This window comes from Microtus ochrogaster, chromosome X (genome assembly GCF_000317375.1).
Source record: "Microtus ochrogaster isolate Prairie Vole_2 chromosome X, MicOch1.0, whole genome shotgun sequence".
NCBI lineage: Eukaryota > Metazoa > Chordata > Mammalia > Rodentia > Cricetidae > Microtus > Microtus ochrogaster.
Genome location: NC_022026.1, coordinates 15,933,162 through 15,946,273, shown reverse-complemented (window position 1 = coordinate 15,946,273; position 13,112 = coordinate 15,933,162). Strand labels below are relative to the sequence as shown.

At 35.9% G+C, this 13,112-nt stretch overlaps 1 protein-coding gene across 5 annotated transcripts in view; it reads left to right on the top strand.

Moving 5' to 3' along the window:
• The window catches only part of Mcf2 (MCF.2 cell line derived transforming sequence), a 74,366-nt gene that overhangs the window by 34,537 nt on the left and 26,717 nt on the right, over nt 1–13,112 (top strand). For all 5 annotated transcript variants that reach the window (XM_026784924.1, XM_013350472.2, XM_026784923.1 and 2 more), the window contains 4 exons: nt 2,759–2,825; nt 3,542–3,657; nt 3,932–4,001; nt 5,655–5,747. In XM_026784924.1, the coding sequence (XP_026640725.1) occupies nt 2,759–2,825; nt 3,542–3,657; nt 3,932–4,001; nt 5,655–5,747 (346 nt within the window). The remainder of the gene's footprint in view (nt 1–2,758; nt 2,826–3,541; nt 3,658–3,931; nt 4,002–5,654; nt 5,748–13,112) is intronic.

Here is a 13,112-nt window from a genome sequence, read left to right as displayed (position 1 = left end):
CATCCATCCATCCATCCATCCATCCATCTATCTATCTATCTATCTATCTATCTATCTATCTATCTATCTATCTATCTATCTATCTATCTATCTATATTTGTATTTTATGTATATGAATGTTTGGTCTATATATTTGTGTACCATGTGTGTGCTTGGTGACCAGGGAGGCAGAAGAGGGAGTCAGAGCTCCTGGACCTGTAGTTACAAATGATTGTAAGCCTCTATGTGGATCCTGGGAACCATACCTGGGTCCTCTGCTAGAGCAGCATTCATTCTTTCCAAAGCCTGTGCTTCCTAGTATTATTGAAATATAATTGGGAAAAAGTGTATACGTTTAGGATATACAATGTGAGATATCTATATCTATATAATGTATGTATGTCTGTATGTGTGTATGCGGGGAGTAAGATGATTACTATAGCAAGTTAGTTAACACTGATTGTTGCTTTTTAGGGTAAAACATAGTATGTAAATTCTACTTTTTAAGTGTATTTCTTCTGTATAAGATACCTCATTGATGATAGTAGCCATGCTGTACATTAGATTCCCAGAATGATTGCACTAATAAATGAAAGGTTGTACCTTTGGGATTGGGATGTACCATCTGTTCTAGTTTGGTTTCTGTTGCAGTGATAAAGACCAAAAGCAATTTGGGGAGGAAATGGTTTATTTGGTTTATATTTCTAGATCACTGTCCACTATGAGACGAAGTCATGGCAGGGTTCTTGACGTAGGAACTAAAGCAGAGGCCATGGAGGGATGCTGCTTACTAGCTTGCTCCCCATAGCTTGCTAAGTTTTTGTATGTATGTATGTATGTATGTATGTATGTATGTATGTATGTATGTATTTATTAGACAGTCCAGGACTACCTGCCCAGGGGTAGCACCACCCAGCCTGGGCTGAGTCCTCATACATCAATTGAAAGAATGCCCCCACTGACTTATGTACACAAGTCAGACTGGGCAATTATTCAGTTTTTGTTTGCTTTTCCTAGGCTATTGTAGTTTTGTGACAAGTTGACAGTTAAAGCCATGACAGTTTCCTTCAGTTTAAAATAAATGAAAATCAATGAAGTGGTTTGTGAAAAGCCATACAGGATTCTAGATACTACCTCATAGATATTAACAACACCCCTTTACATGCTTTTATATTCTTATGTTAATATTCTAAACTTGAAAATATTTACCTCTAAGTTTCATATCATGATCTGGGCCTAGAGGTGCATTCCTTTAATCCCAGACCTTGGGGGTGGGGGAAGAGGCAGGTGAATCTTTCAAGTTTGAAGCTAGCCTGGTCTACATAATTCAAGGACAGCCAGAGGTACATGGTGGAACCTGCCTCAGAAAACCAAAGGGAATAAAGTTTCATATCTTGGTGTTGGAAATAGCCAGCAGGTGTCATCAAATTGCATGGAGATATATATGTATCCCAAGATTTTTAAAGATAATTGAAAGAGACTCATTTTGAAAGAAAAACTACAGGGTCTAAATTCTTTAAAGTATAAGAAAGAAAAGAAGAAATATACAAAGGTCGAGGTTAAGTGGGTGGCTTATATCACAGAGGGGAGTAAAATTTAAATATGCCAGTTGAAAATCAAATGTATTTTATTTGATAGAGATGGCAGGCAGTAGTGCTGTAGAGTCTTAAGTTTTCCTCCTATCCCATGTGAGGAAAAGGGTAATGATTTTACCATGTGTCTAGGAACTGGGGATAGCGTGGAACATGCTCGGCTTGTATTGGTTTTTAAAAAGGAAATTAAGCTGTCAAGAAAGATTAAAACTTCCCTTTCATTCCCAAATAGGTTTTGTAAGATTTTAGTGTTGTTGGTTGTTTTTATTATTTGTTTTTTTGAGGGGCCCGCTAATCAGTTCCCAAATAAATCACATATAGAGGCTTATTTTTACTTACAAATGCCGGCCTTAGCTTGGCTTGTTTCTTGCCATCTATTCTTAACTTTAAATTAGCTCATCTTTTCTCTTTCTCTATTTCTGCCTATCTTTCTTTTTATTCCACATCTGGCTGTGTGGCTGGCCCATGATGTTGTCTTGTTCCTTGATCTCCTTTCTTCCCAGATTTCTCCTCCTATTTATTCTTTCGGCCTGGCAGCCCTGTCTATCCTTTCTCCTGCCTATCTATTGGCCATTCAGCTCTTCATTAGACCAATCAGGTGTTTTAGAAAGGCAAAGTAACATAACTTCACAGAGTTAAACAAATGCAATATAAAAGAATGCAACACACCTTTGCCTCATTAAACAAATGTTCCACAGCAAAAATGAATATAACACATCTTAAAATAAAATAATACTCCACAACATTTTAATAAATTTATTCTTAATCTAAGTGAATTAGAAATCACTTTTGTGTTAGCACATAGCCTTAAACATGTTTCTTCCTTGCACCCCTCCCCCCATGAGACAGAGTCTTGGTATGTAGCCCTGGTAAGCCTAGAATGAATGTTAACTTTGAACTCAGAGATTCTTCTGCATCTGCCTCTGCTTCTTGAGTGCTGGCATTAAAAGTGTGTGCCACCACACCCAGACTTCTTTCTTTTAAATCTGTTTAAGAGCCTTCTGGGTGGTACTGATTCCAAAACCCATAAAATAAGCTTCATATTTTGATGCTGGAACAAAATCCTCAGGTAGTTCCACAAGATTAGCTTATTTTCCCTTAGATTATGTCTAAAGATACTAGCTGAACCACTGTACCGTGATTTGTGAGTAGGACATTAACTGGTAATTATGGTCTGTTTGTTGTAGCCATGTCCTGAATGAGCTGATACAGACAGAAAAGGCATATGTTGGAGAGCTGTTTACTGTTTTGTTGGTAAGTGTAGCAAATTGTCGTCTCTCTCCTCCCTCCCCCCGCCGCATTTTCTTGACTTGTCCCTGGCTACTTCCATTAGAAAGTATTCTAAGCAGTTTTGTGTTTCTCTCTCCGTCCTTGGTAGCAGTGTATATTTGCTGTTATTTGAGAATACATGTTGTTTTAATGACGGCATTTATATTCCTTCTCAGTAGTGGGGATACGTGATTTAGAATTTCTTATAGAAAAGAGAAGCTGTTCTCTTAGGGACATTGGGGCATTGTTATAATTATTCCCAGGCTGCTACTTTGAGGTTGAGATGGAAAAAACTGGGGGTGGGATAAAAATACTCATTTTACACAAATGCCATGATACTAATTTGGTCTGAACAGAAATCTAAGCACTTACTTTCAATTTACGGAGACCTTTATATTCTGTACTATAATTTTTCATAGTTGGTTTCTGTTTGGTTTCCAACACTACAATAAAAGCCTTGAAGGCCAAAGTACTACCTTTTTATTCTAACCATGTAGTGGAAGCTTTGATTTTCTTATCCTGCATACTAAAAGAAAAAAAAAACGCCACAGATAATTCTGATAACTAAGGGATTTAAATGTTAAAATTCAAACAGCTGTACCCACAAGCCTTTTATACACTTTGATGTACTGATATCATCAGTGACTCAACAAAACATTAATATAAATACTTAAAATGCAAAAATTATTTATTTTTAATAGGGCTACAGATCTGAGATGGACAATCCACAGATGTTTGATCTTATTCCACCTCTACTGAGAAATAAAAAGGATGTTCTCTTTGGAAATATGGCAGAAATATATGAATTCCATAACAAGTACGTAATTGCTAAACTGAAGTTTTTGGTGATTTTGTTTTTTCAAAAAGAGTTACTGCTAAGTGTCATGGTACACATCTTTAATCCCAGCATTAGTGAGGCAGAAATAGGTGGGTCTCTCTGTGAATTCAAGGCCAACCTGATCTATGTAGTGAGTTCCAGGACATCCAGGGCTACATAAGGAGACCCAGTTTCAAAAGATGGAAAAAAAGAGCTACTTACTGGTTTATTATATGTCAAAAATAACTGTTTTTTTTCTCTCCAAATTTCACAGCATTTTTATGAGCAGCCTGGAAGATTGCTCTAATGCTCCAGAAAGAGTTGGACCTTGTTTCCTGGAAAGGGTTAGTCTGATTATTTGTTTTGAAATTATGTAAATTTTGGAAATCCAAAAGTACCTCTTGTATAAATCAGGCTTAAAGATAAGATACCCCCTTTCCTTTAATGTCTTTATGTTTTTGGAGAAGACACAACAATTTTAGCAAGTTCTTAATGTAAAACTATTTTATTTGAAGAAAATGATGTGCAGGGCGATCAAGGTACACTTTTATTCTATGGTATTAAATGTTTCAATTACTCAGGTAGTAGCAATGGTAATCTCAGGAATCCAGTGACCACCCTAGCTAGGAAGATGTGAAAAATGGGAGCATATTAATTGAATAACTGTGAACTTGGTTAAAGTTAGAATAAAAGATGCAATTTTAAAAAATAAAACTTAAATGATAGAGAGTCTCATTATGTAACCATAGAATTTTTAAAATCTTCATCTAGTTATCTAGTTTTTCCTCTTCCTGAAAGATCAACCCTCTTCTGATTGGGAATCACTTAGATTAAAGAGATTGTTGAAAATTTAGAATAACTGTCTTATCTTGGAAATTGTTGAAGAGAATAAGCCTAAGAAAAAATGAGAAATGAGAACAGGGCTAAGAAAGAAGGTATGACACTACCTTTCTCAACATGTTCTAAACATAAAAATGTCTGAACTACGGATAAATTCACCATCGTTTTTAAGCAGCCATTGGTCCAACATCCCTAGTTCTTAACACTGCTACTTTGAAAGACGTGACGGTGCTTGCACTTAGGAGGTAGAGTCAAGAGAATTTTGAATCTCAGGCCATCCTGGAGTACTTAGTGAGAGCCCATCCTTAAAAATACCAAACACTATGCTACTTACAGGACATCTTATATTTACTGTGTACCTTTACATATATATGTAAATTATTTCCCAACCTGATGAGGTCTCATATCCTATGTGTCTTTGTCCTTGTCAAAGTTGGCAGAGTTCTTGTCTAGTAGTAGTAGTGGTGGTTTAATAAATGTTTCTTGATGATATGTCAATTCAATAGCCATCTATTTAATATTTACTGTCTACCAAGCACTATGCTGGGCGATATGGATACCAAGCTAAAGAACATTTAGGTAGAGAAATAGAAACCCTAATTCATGTACAGAATGAGTTATCCTCCATTAGAGGGTCCTATGGCACACCAAAGAAGGACATTGTCCATAGCCTGAGGATATAAACAGCGGCTGTATAGAAGAAACTCATGAGATGAAAGCTAAAGTGGGAGTGGGAGACGGATGAAGATTAGGGAAAATGATTCAAGGGAGAACAAACTGTGCAACCATGTGCTTAGATGTGATGATGTCCCAGTGATGAATTATGAACTACTTGTAACTTGGAAGTTAGCTGCAAGCTCTTTATTTAGACAGCCAGCAGACTAGTAGCACAGAAAACTCATTTTTGGGCCCTTATTAGATCATGGTAATAAATAGTTCAAAAAGATAAGGCTTTTCTTACTCTGTCAAATCTGGTAGGCAGGAGTTCTGAAATTGCTTGTAGAATTATATATCCTATTGTCCGTGGAACACAAAGCAGGCCATTTTATGTCACATTCACTACAATGGTTGGCTACCCACTCTGTTGTTCAGCTTTTTTGAAATAAAAATTCATATTTATAAATTAGTAATATATTTGCTTTTGTTTTTTATTACAGAAAGACGATTTTCAGATGTATGCCAAGTACTGTCAGAATAAACCCAGATCAGAGTTAATTTGGAGAAAGTATTCAGAATGTGCCTTTTTCCAGGTATTAATCATTTAAGTATTGAACATATTCTTTTTGAAATATATTGGAATATTTCTCATTAACAATTTCATTTTCTGCTTTGACTAAATTATATATATATATAAGTTATATATAAAACAGCAACTCTTCTCTCAAGCAAAGTACACACGTACATTTATACATATAAATATATATATTTGCTGTTCCCCAGAGGCAACCACTTTTAGCTTCTTCTGGTATTTGCCTCCCTATCTCCAAATAACATGCTTGTCTTTCTCCTTTCTGCTTTAGAAAATGAAGATTTAGGTCTCTTTCACTGTTTTTTGTCCCACGACCATATCCGCATGAAATTCTTTTTCTCCAAAGCTTCCAGTATATTTTTGTTAGATCAATTGGCTATATTTAGCTCAATTATTAAGACTGGAATTTCTTTGGACAGATGACTCATATAGTAAAATATGGTTGCTTTTCCTTCTCTCTCTCTCGTGTGTGTGTGTGTGTGTGTTTTACCATTTTCTTTTCTCATTTAATTTTCTATATGCTTTGCTTTCTTCCTACTGCAACCTCTTTCAATTTTAGGAATCATAGAGATTTGTCCTTCTCATATTTGTATACACTATCTTTAAATTTCATCTTAAAGAAATACTTTCTAGAGTTTTCTGACCTGCTTTCATCTCAGGATCTTGGTGCATATCAGTTGTAGGTACTTCTTACTGATCTCTTGAGTAGCCTGACCTACTGTCTACATGCCAATTCTTTTTATGAAAAGATTTATTTAATTTTATGTGTATGCATGGGTTGCCTGTATTTTTGCATGGGTGCCATTTATAGGTGGAAGTTTTTGTCTCACAGCTGTTCACTCCCAAAGAAACACAGAGAGACTTGTATTAATTATAAGCTATTTGGCCTATTAGCTCAAGTTCATTAGTAACTAGCTTTCACAACTTAAATTAACCCTTAATTTTTTTGTATGTTTAGCCACGTGGCTTGGTACCCTCTCTCAGTAAGGCATTCTCATCTTGCTTGCTCTGTGTCTGGTGACTGACTCTCTGATTTTCCTCTTCCCAGAATTTTCCTAGTCTGGTTGCCCTGCCTAGATGTCCTGCCTGGCTACTGGCCAAACAGCATTTTATTAAACCAATATGAGTGACAAATCTTTATGGTGTACAAAATAATTATCCCTCAGTAGTACCTGGTACCTATGGGAGTCAAAATAAGCTAAGGGATCCCATGGAACTGGTGTTTGGATGGTTGGAGGCACTTCACGTATTCTGAGAATTGAACCTGTGTCCTATGCAAAATCAACAAGTGATATAAACTGCTGAGTCATCTCTCTAGCCTCATGTCATTTTCATTGTTTTACCCCCTATTTGGTAGAATAAATCTAATCGTTTATTTAGAAAGTATACATGTTAGGTAATATATTTGCATGTTTTTGAGAACTTGTACGAACAAGTGTATTTATTTTTCCTTAATGCTTTCGTTGTTAAGATGACTAAGTATAGGATTCTAAGAAAGGATTATTCTCAGAAATTTGAAGATGCTTTTCTGACTTCTAGAAAAATAATGACTCCACTTTGTTACTTTTCAAGAGACACAGTTCTCTTTCTTGGAGTGATATGGAACTAATACTTAGAATTTCATTATTGGCATTGTTTTCTTAATTATCTTGGTATTTGGGGCATAATTTCTTTTTATTTTTGTGGTAAACGTGTGGAATCTAGGGCCCTTTATGTAGTAGGCAAGATTCTAAAACTGAGCTGTCCCCTGTCCCTTGCTGATCACTCTGAAACTGGAATCTCCAGTCTAAATTAACTCATTTTTTCCTTCCACATAATTTTCCTTATTTTCTTTCCTTGAACTATTGTACTGATATTGGAGACCTGGCCTATTTCTATTTTTCTCTATTTCCCAAGATTTTTGTCTTTCTGCTCTGTATTCTGGAAATTATCTGCTACTCTTTCTGAGAGTTTTATTTCTGCTATCATATTTTTAAATTTTACTGGCACATACTCTTTATACAAGGTCATGGATTTTATCACATTGATTTAAGTATATCATGTGTATTGACGATAGTTACCTCCATTCCTTTTTTTCCTACAAATGACATAATTTCATTCTGCATTATTACTCAACAAGACTGTACTCAACACCACCATATTGTCCATTCCCCTGTTGAAGACAATGCAGGTTGGTTGCCTATCTTGCCTGCTGCAAATAGTGTTGCAGACATAGATGTGGAAGCATCTCTCTAGTATGTATCCAGTCTTTCTCTGTCCCAACTGCAAGCTCCAAAATAACCACATGGAAACTTCTTATTAATTATGAAAGCTCATTCAATAGCTTAGACTTGTTTCTAACCAGCTCTTATAACTTAAATTAGCCCATTTCTGTTAATTTACTTTCTGCCCCATGACTTTATTACCTCATCTCTGTAGTGCCCATCCTGCTTGACCTGTGTCTGGCAGGCAACTTCACTCTTCTTACCACCATGCTCTCTGCCCTGAAAATTCTGCCTAACTATTGGCCATTTAACATATTATTAAACTAATTAGAGTAACACATCTTTATAGTATACAAAAAGATTGTTCCACAACATTGCCCCTTTTCTCTAAATATGAGTGGAAGGTTTTAACTTTAACATAGTAAAGTTATATGCAATAAGAAAAGTTATCAGGTATTATCAAAATAAAAGGAAAAGGTATTAACTTTAACTAATAAAACTATATGTAATAAGAGTAATTAAGTAAGAATTATATTTACTATGTCTAGTCCATTTGTATTTGGAATATTTGGAGAAAATTCTCTATTATCTCTTATTTTAATGTATTTAAAGTTTTATACTTAAACAATTTTCTCTTATAACTTGTATTACCATCTTTTTTTTAAAAGATTTATTTATTTATTATGTATACAACATTTCTTCCATGTATGTTTGTATGCCAGAAGAGGGTACCAGATCTCATTATAGATGGTTGTGAGCCACCATGTGGTTGCTGGGAATTGAACTCAGGACCTCTGGAAGAGCAATCAGTGCTCTTAACCTCTGAGCCATCTCTCCAGCCCCCTTGTATTACCATCTTAAAACTATCTTTTCTGACCTCAAAAACAGTTTTAGATAAACAAATTTAGCTTTTATGTTTCTCAACCTTATAAACTTTATATCTTTTACATAAGTTTCTTTCTATAATTTTATAACAAGGAAAACTGTAGAACTATAACTATCTAGTCTTCAATCTCCATCAGAAACCCAAGAAAGATTAAAATATTACTTGAGTAAACAGGAAGTACAGAGCAAACAACTTCCAATCCTATAGAAATTATACAAGCAGCTAGCTGGCTGGACAGTCACCCAAGATTTCTCTCCAACATTGGAATGTCCATCTTTGGCCTATAGATCCAGGAGATGTGACAGACTTTTTTTGTGAAGTAGGAATTTTGAAGGGCTGTCCTACCTTGTCTTGACAAAATTTGGCAGATGTTTTCTTTTGTGACCTGCTTGTTCAATCTGGATATTATACTGTCAGCAATTGAGGAAAGGGCAGTTTATTTGCCTAGTAGCTAACTTTTACCATATAGAAAGCTAACTCCATATGAAGGTTCTTTGATTGGTGCTGCCAGGAGCAGACGTATCATATTGTCATGAAAAGCTTTATGCTAGTAAAATATTAAAATGCCATATTCTGTAGGTCTTTGAAATGTTTAAAGACCGTCTCTCTATTTAAATATCTGTTTGACCTTGAATATAGTTCTAACATGAGTATAAGTTTGATTGTTAATAGATAACTAACTTCTAACCTGTATTTCTTTATTGTCATAAATAGCTTTCAAAGACTAGAACTTTACATTAAATTTATAAATGGAGCTGCATAGGTAAAATACCTTAAACATGAAATAAAAATGTATAATACAGTCTAACAAAAATAACCTTAAATTTGTATCAATATACAAAAATATCTTACACAAGAGTAGAAACATATAAACAGTGTAACAAAAATAACTTTAAATGGGTATCAATATACAAAATTATCTTACATACAACAGCGTACAAACATATATATATATATATATACAGTATAACAACAATAATCTTAATTTTGTATCAATATATACAAACCCATACCAGTGTAAAATATTTGAGACAAGTAGTTGATTTTTTAGGTTGAAGGTAGATACAATAATTTAAACTTTTATCCTAACATTTCTTTTTTTTCTAAATAGTTTTATTGAGCTATATATTTTTCTCTGGTTTCCTCCCTTCCTCTCCTCTCCCCTTCTATCCTCTCCCATGGTCCCCATGCTCCCAAGTTACTCAGGAGATCTTTTCTTTTTCTACTTCCCGTGTAGATGAGATCTATGTATGTCTCTCTTAGAATCCTCGCTGTTGTCTAGGTTTTCTGGGATTGTGAATTGTAGGCTGATTTTCTTTGCTTTCTGTCTAAAAACCACTTTTGGTGAGTACATATGATACTTGTCTTTCTGGGTCTGGGTTATCTCACTCATTATGATTTTTTTCTAGATCCATCCATTTGCCTGCAAATTTCAAGATGTCATTTTTCCACTGTATAGTAGCACCACATTTTCCTCATCCATTCTTTGATAGAGGGGCATTTAGGTTATTTCCAGGTTTTGGCTATGATAAATAATGCTGCTATGCACATAGTTGAGCACATGTCCTTGTGGTATGATTGAGCATCCTTTGGAATATATACCCAAAATTGGTATTGCTGGGTCTTGAGGAAGGTTGTTTCCTAATTTTATGAGACATCACCATACTGATATTCAAAGGAGGTGTACCAGTCTGCACTCCCACCAGCAATGCAGGAGTGTTCCCTTTAACCCACATCCTCTCGAGCATAAGTTGTCATCAGTGATTTTGATCTTGGCCATTCTTACAGGTGTAAGATGGATTCTCAGAGTTGTTTTGATTTGCATTTCTCTGATGACTAAGGATGTTGAACATTTCCTTAAGTGTCTTTCAGTTATTTTAGATTCTTCTGTTGAGAGTTCTCTGTTTAGGTCTGTACTCCATTTTTTATTGGGTTATTTGTTCATTTGATGACAAATTTTCTTGAGTTCTTTGTATATTTGTAGATCAGACCTCTGTCTGATGTGGGGTTAGTGAAGATCTTTTCCCATTCTGTAGGCTGTCATTTTGTCTTGTTGACCATGTCCTTTATTTTACAGAAGCTTTTCAGTTTCAGGAAGTCCCATGTATTAATTGTTTCTCTCAGTGTCTGTGCTACTGGGGTTATTTTTAGGAAGTGGTCTCCTGTGCCAATGGGTTCAAGTGTACTTCCCACTTTTTCTTATCCTATCATTTCTGCATCCCATTTTTCTTTTCAGAATGAAATTCCTGAATCTAATTTTCTTTGCTTAGTATCTTCCCTGACCATGACCAATAATAACTTGTGCCTAACCCCCCTAGGTGATAACAAAGATTTATTAAACAACCAAAAACCTCCCACCCCACTTCTTGGGAATGAGGGCATTATGCTTTTAAATTGCTTCCTGTTTCTTGAGGCACTGACATCTTTTAGGGACCCTGAGAAAATTAGGATAATGATAAATTCCTGGCTAGAATAGTCTGTGAGGCTGGGCCATCTCAGCCAGCAGCCTCGAAGCTATTCTGAATGTAGAACTCTGAGGAAAATGCAACAGAGATACTCTGAGAGGCTGCATCACCTGGGCCACCTGTTTTCATTGGTGTCTGGTCCTGTGCTCTGAAAACACATCAACTTTCAAAGGTAACATACATATCTGCATATAGCTGTGCATAATACAACTATGGACTGTGCATTGTATACAAGCTAGCCAGAGATGATGTTTTGTTTCCTGTTTGAGCAGGCAAATTATACAGCACCTGTCTTGTATTTTTCTAGGTTTATTTCTTTATGTCTGATGCCAGGATTTTCAGGGGACTACCCCAATCAAACCATATCAGCCTTGAATGAATCCACAGCCTTTCCTTTTCTGTGGAAACAAAAGCACAATCTCTTCTCCAATGTAACTTATTTTTTTACTTCCATTTTGATGTTAAGACATTTTTGAAATATATAGGTTGGTTTAAATTAGTAGTTTGTATGTTCCAATGTCTCTCCTCAGCCATCATTTGATTATCAGAAATTACAAGATTTAAAGTCAATACAACACCATACAGGACCCAGATTCCCCATGTAGTCCTATCTCTATGTAACTTATCCTTTTTATATTACTATGTTTCCTCTTTAAAGACTTTGTGTTATTAGTTTTTTCATTTATTTTTATTTTTTAAATTTTGTGTGCATTGGTGTTTTGCCTGCATGTGTGTCTGTTTGAGGATGTTGGATCCTGGAGTTACAGTTGTGAGCTGCCATGTGGGTGCTCTGTATTGAACCCGGATCCTCTGGAAGAGCAGTCAGTGCTCTTAACTGTAGAGCCATTTCTCCAGCCCCAATCTTATTACTTACAAACTATTTTTTCTATGACTGCCTATACTCATTTTTTAAAAAGCCTACACACATTTCTTTTAAACACTCTGTAACCTGTTTAGGTCCCCCCCCCCATCTGGACCTGTTTTACTGTGTATCTGTAACCATTTCTGTCTGCATGACAAAACGGAAACCTCTTCCCCGCTTAGCTCAGGGTGTGCTGGCGGCTGAAGCCCACAGCCAGCGGCTCAGAGATGTGTCTCTGTACCATAGAAGGCATGAGAGACTATGGGACTAGGAGGCCACATTTGCCTCCATTTGTTTGTGCTTGGAACCTTCTTGAAATCTTTCTCAGGTCATATGTGGAAATATGTGTTCTCACATTTGATGCCATTTTTAGTTGGAGTTTTTGGTCAGGACTGTTGACATCCCAAAAATGACACAGAGATTCTATCAATTATGAAAGCTTGGCTGAAAACTTAGGCTTGTTTCTTACTAGCTCTTATAGCTTAACACATATCTTTTAGTTTATTTTCTGCCTTGTGGCTTTATTACGTCATCTCCATCGTGCTCTGCATCTGGCTGGTGACTCTGTCCTTCTTCTTCCCAAGCATTCTCTCTGCCCTGAAAATCCTGTCTAGATATTGATCATTTAGTTTTTTTTATTAAACCAATCTGAGTGACACATCTTTACAGTGTACAAAAGATTATTCCATAGCACTAGTATGCTGAGTTGGAGTCCTAGGGGTGATATAGCTGGGTCATATAGTAGTTTTGGTTTCAATTTTTTTTCTACTTCAAAACATTTATTTACTTATATCCAAATTAAAATTTCTAATTTCAACCATTTTTTTATTAAGAAAAGGAAAAAAATATCCTCCTCCTCCCAGCCTCCCATTTCCCTCCCCCTCCTCCCACCCTTCTCCCCCTCCCCCAAACTCCTCTCCCCCTCCCTCTCCAGTCCAAAGAGCAGTCA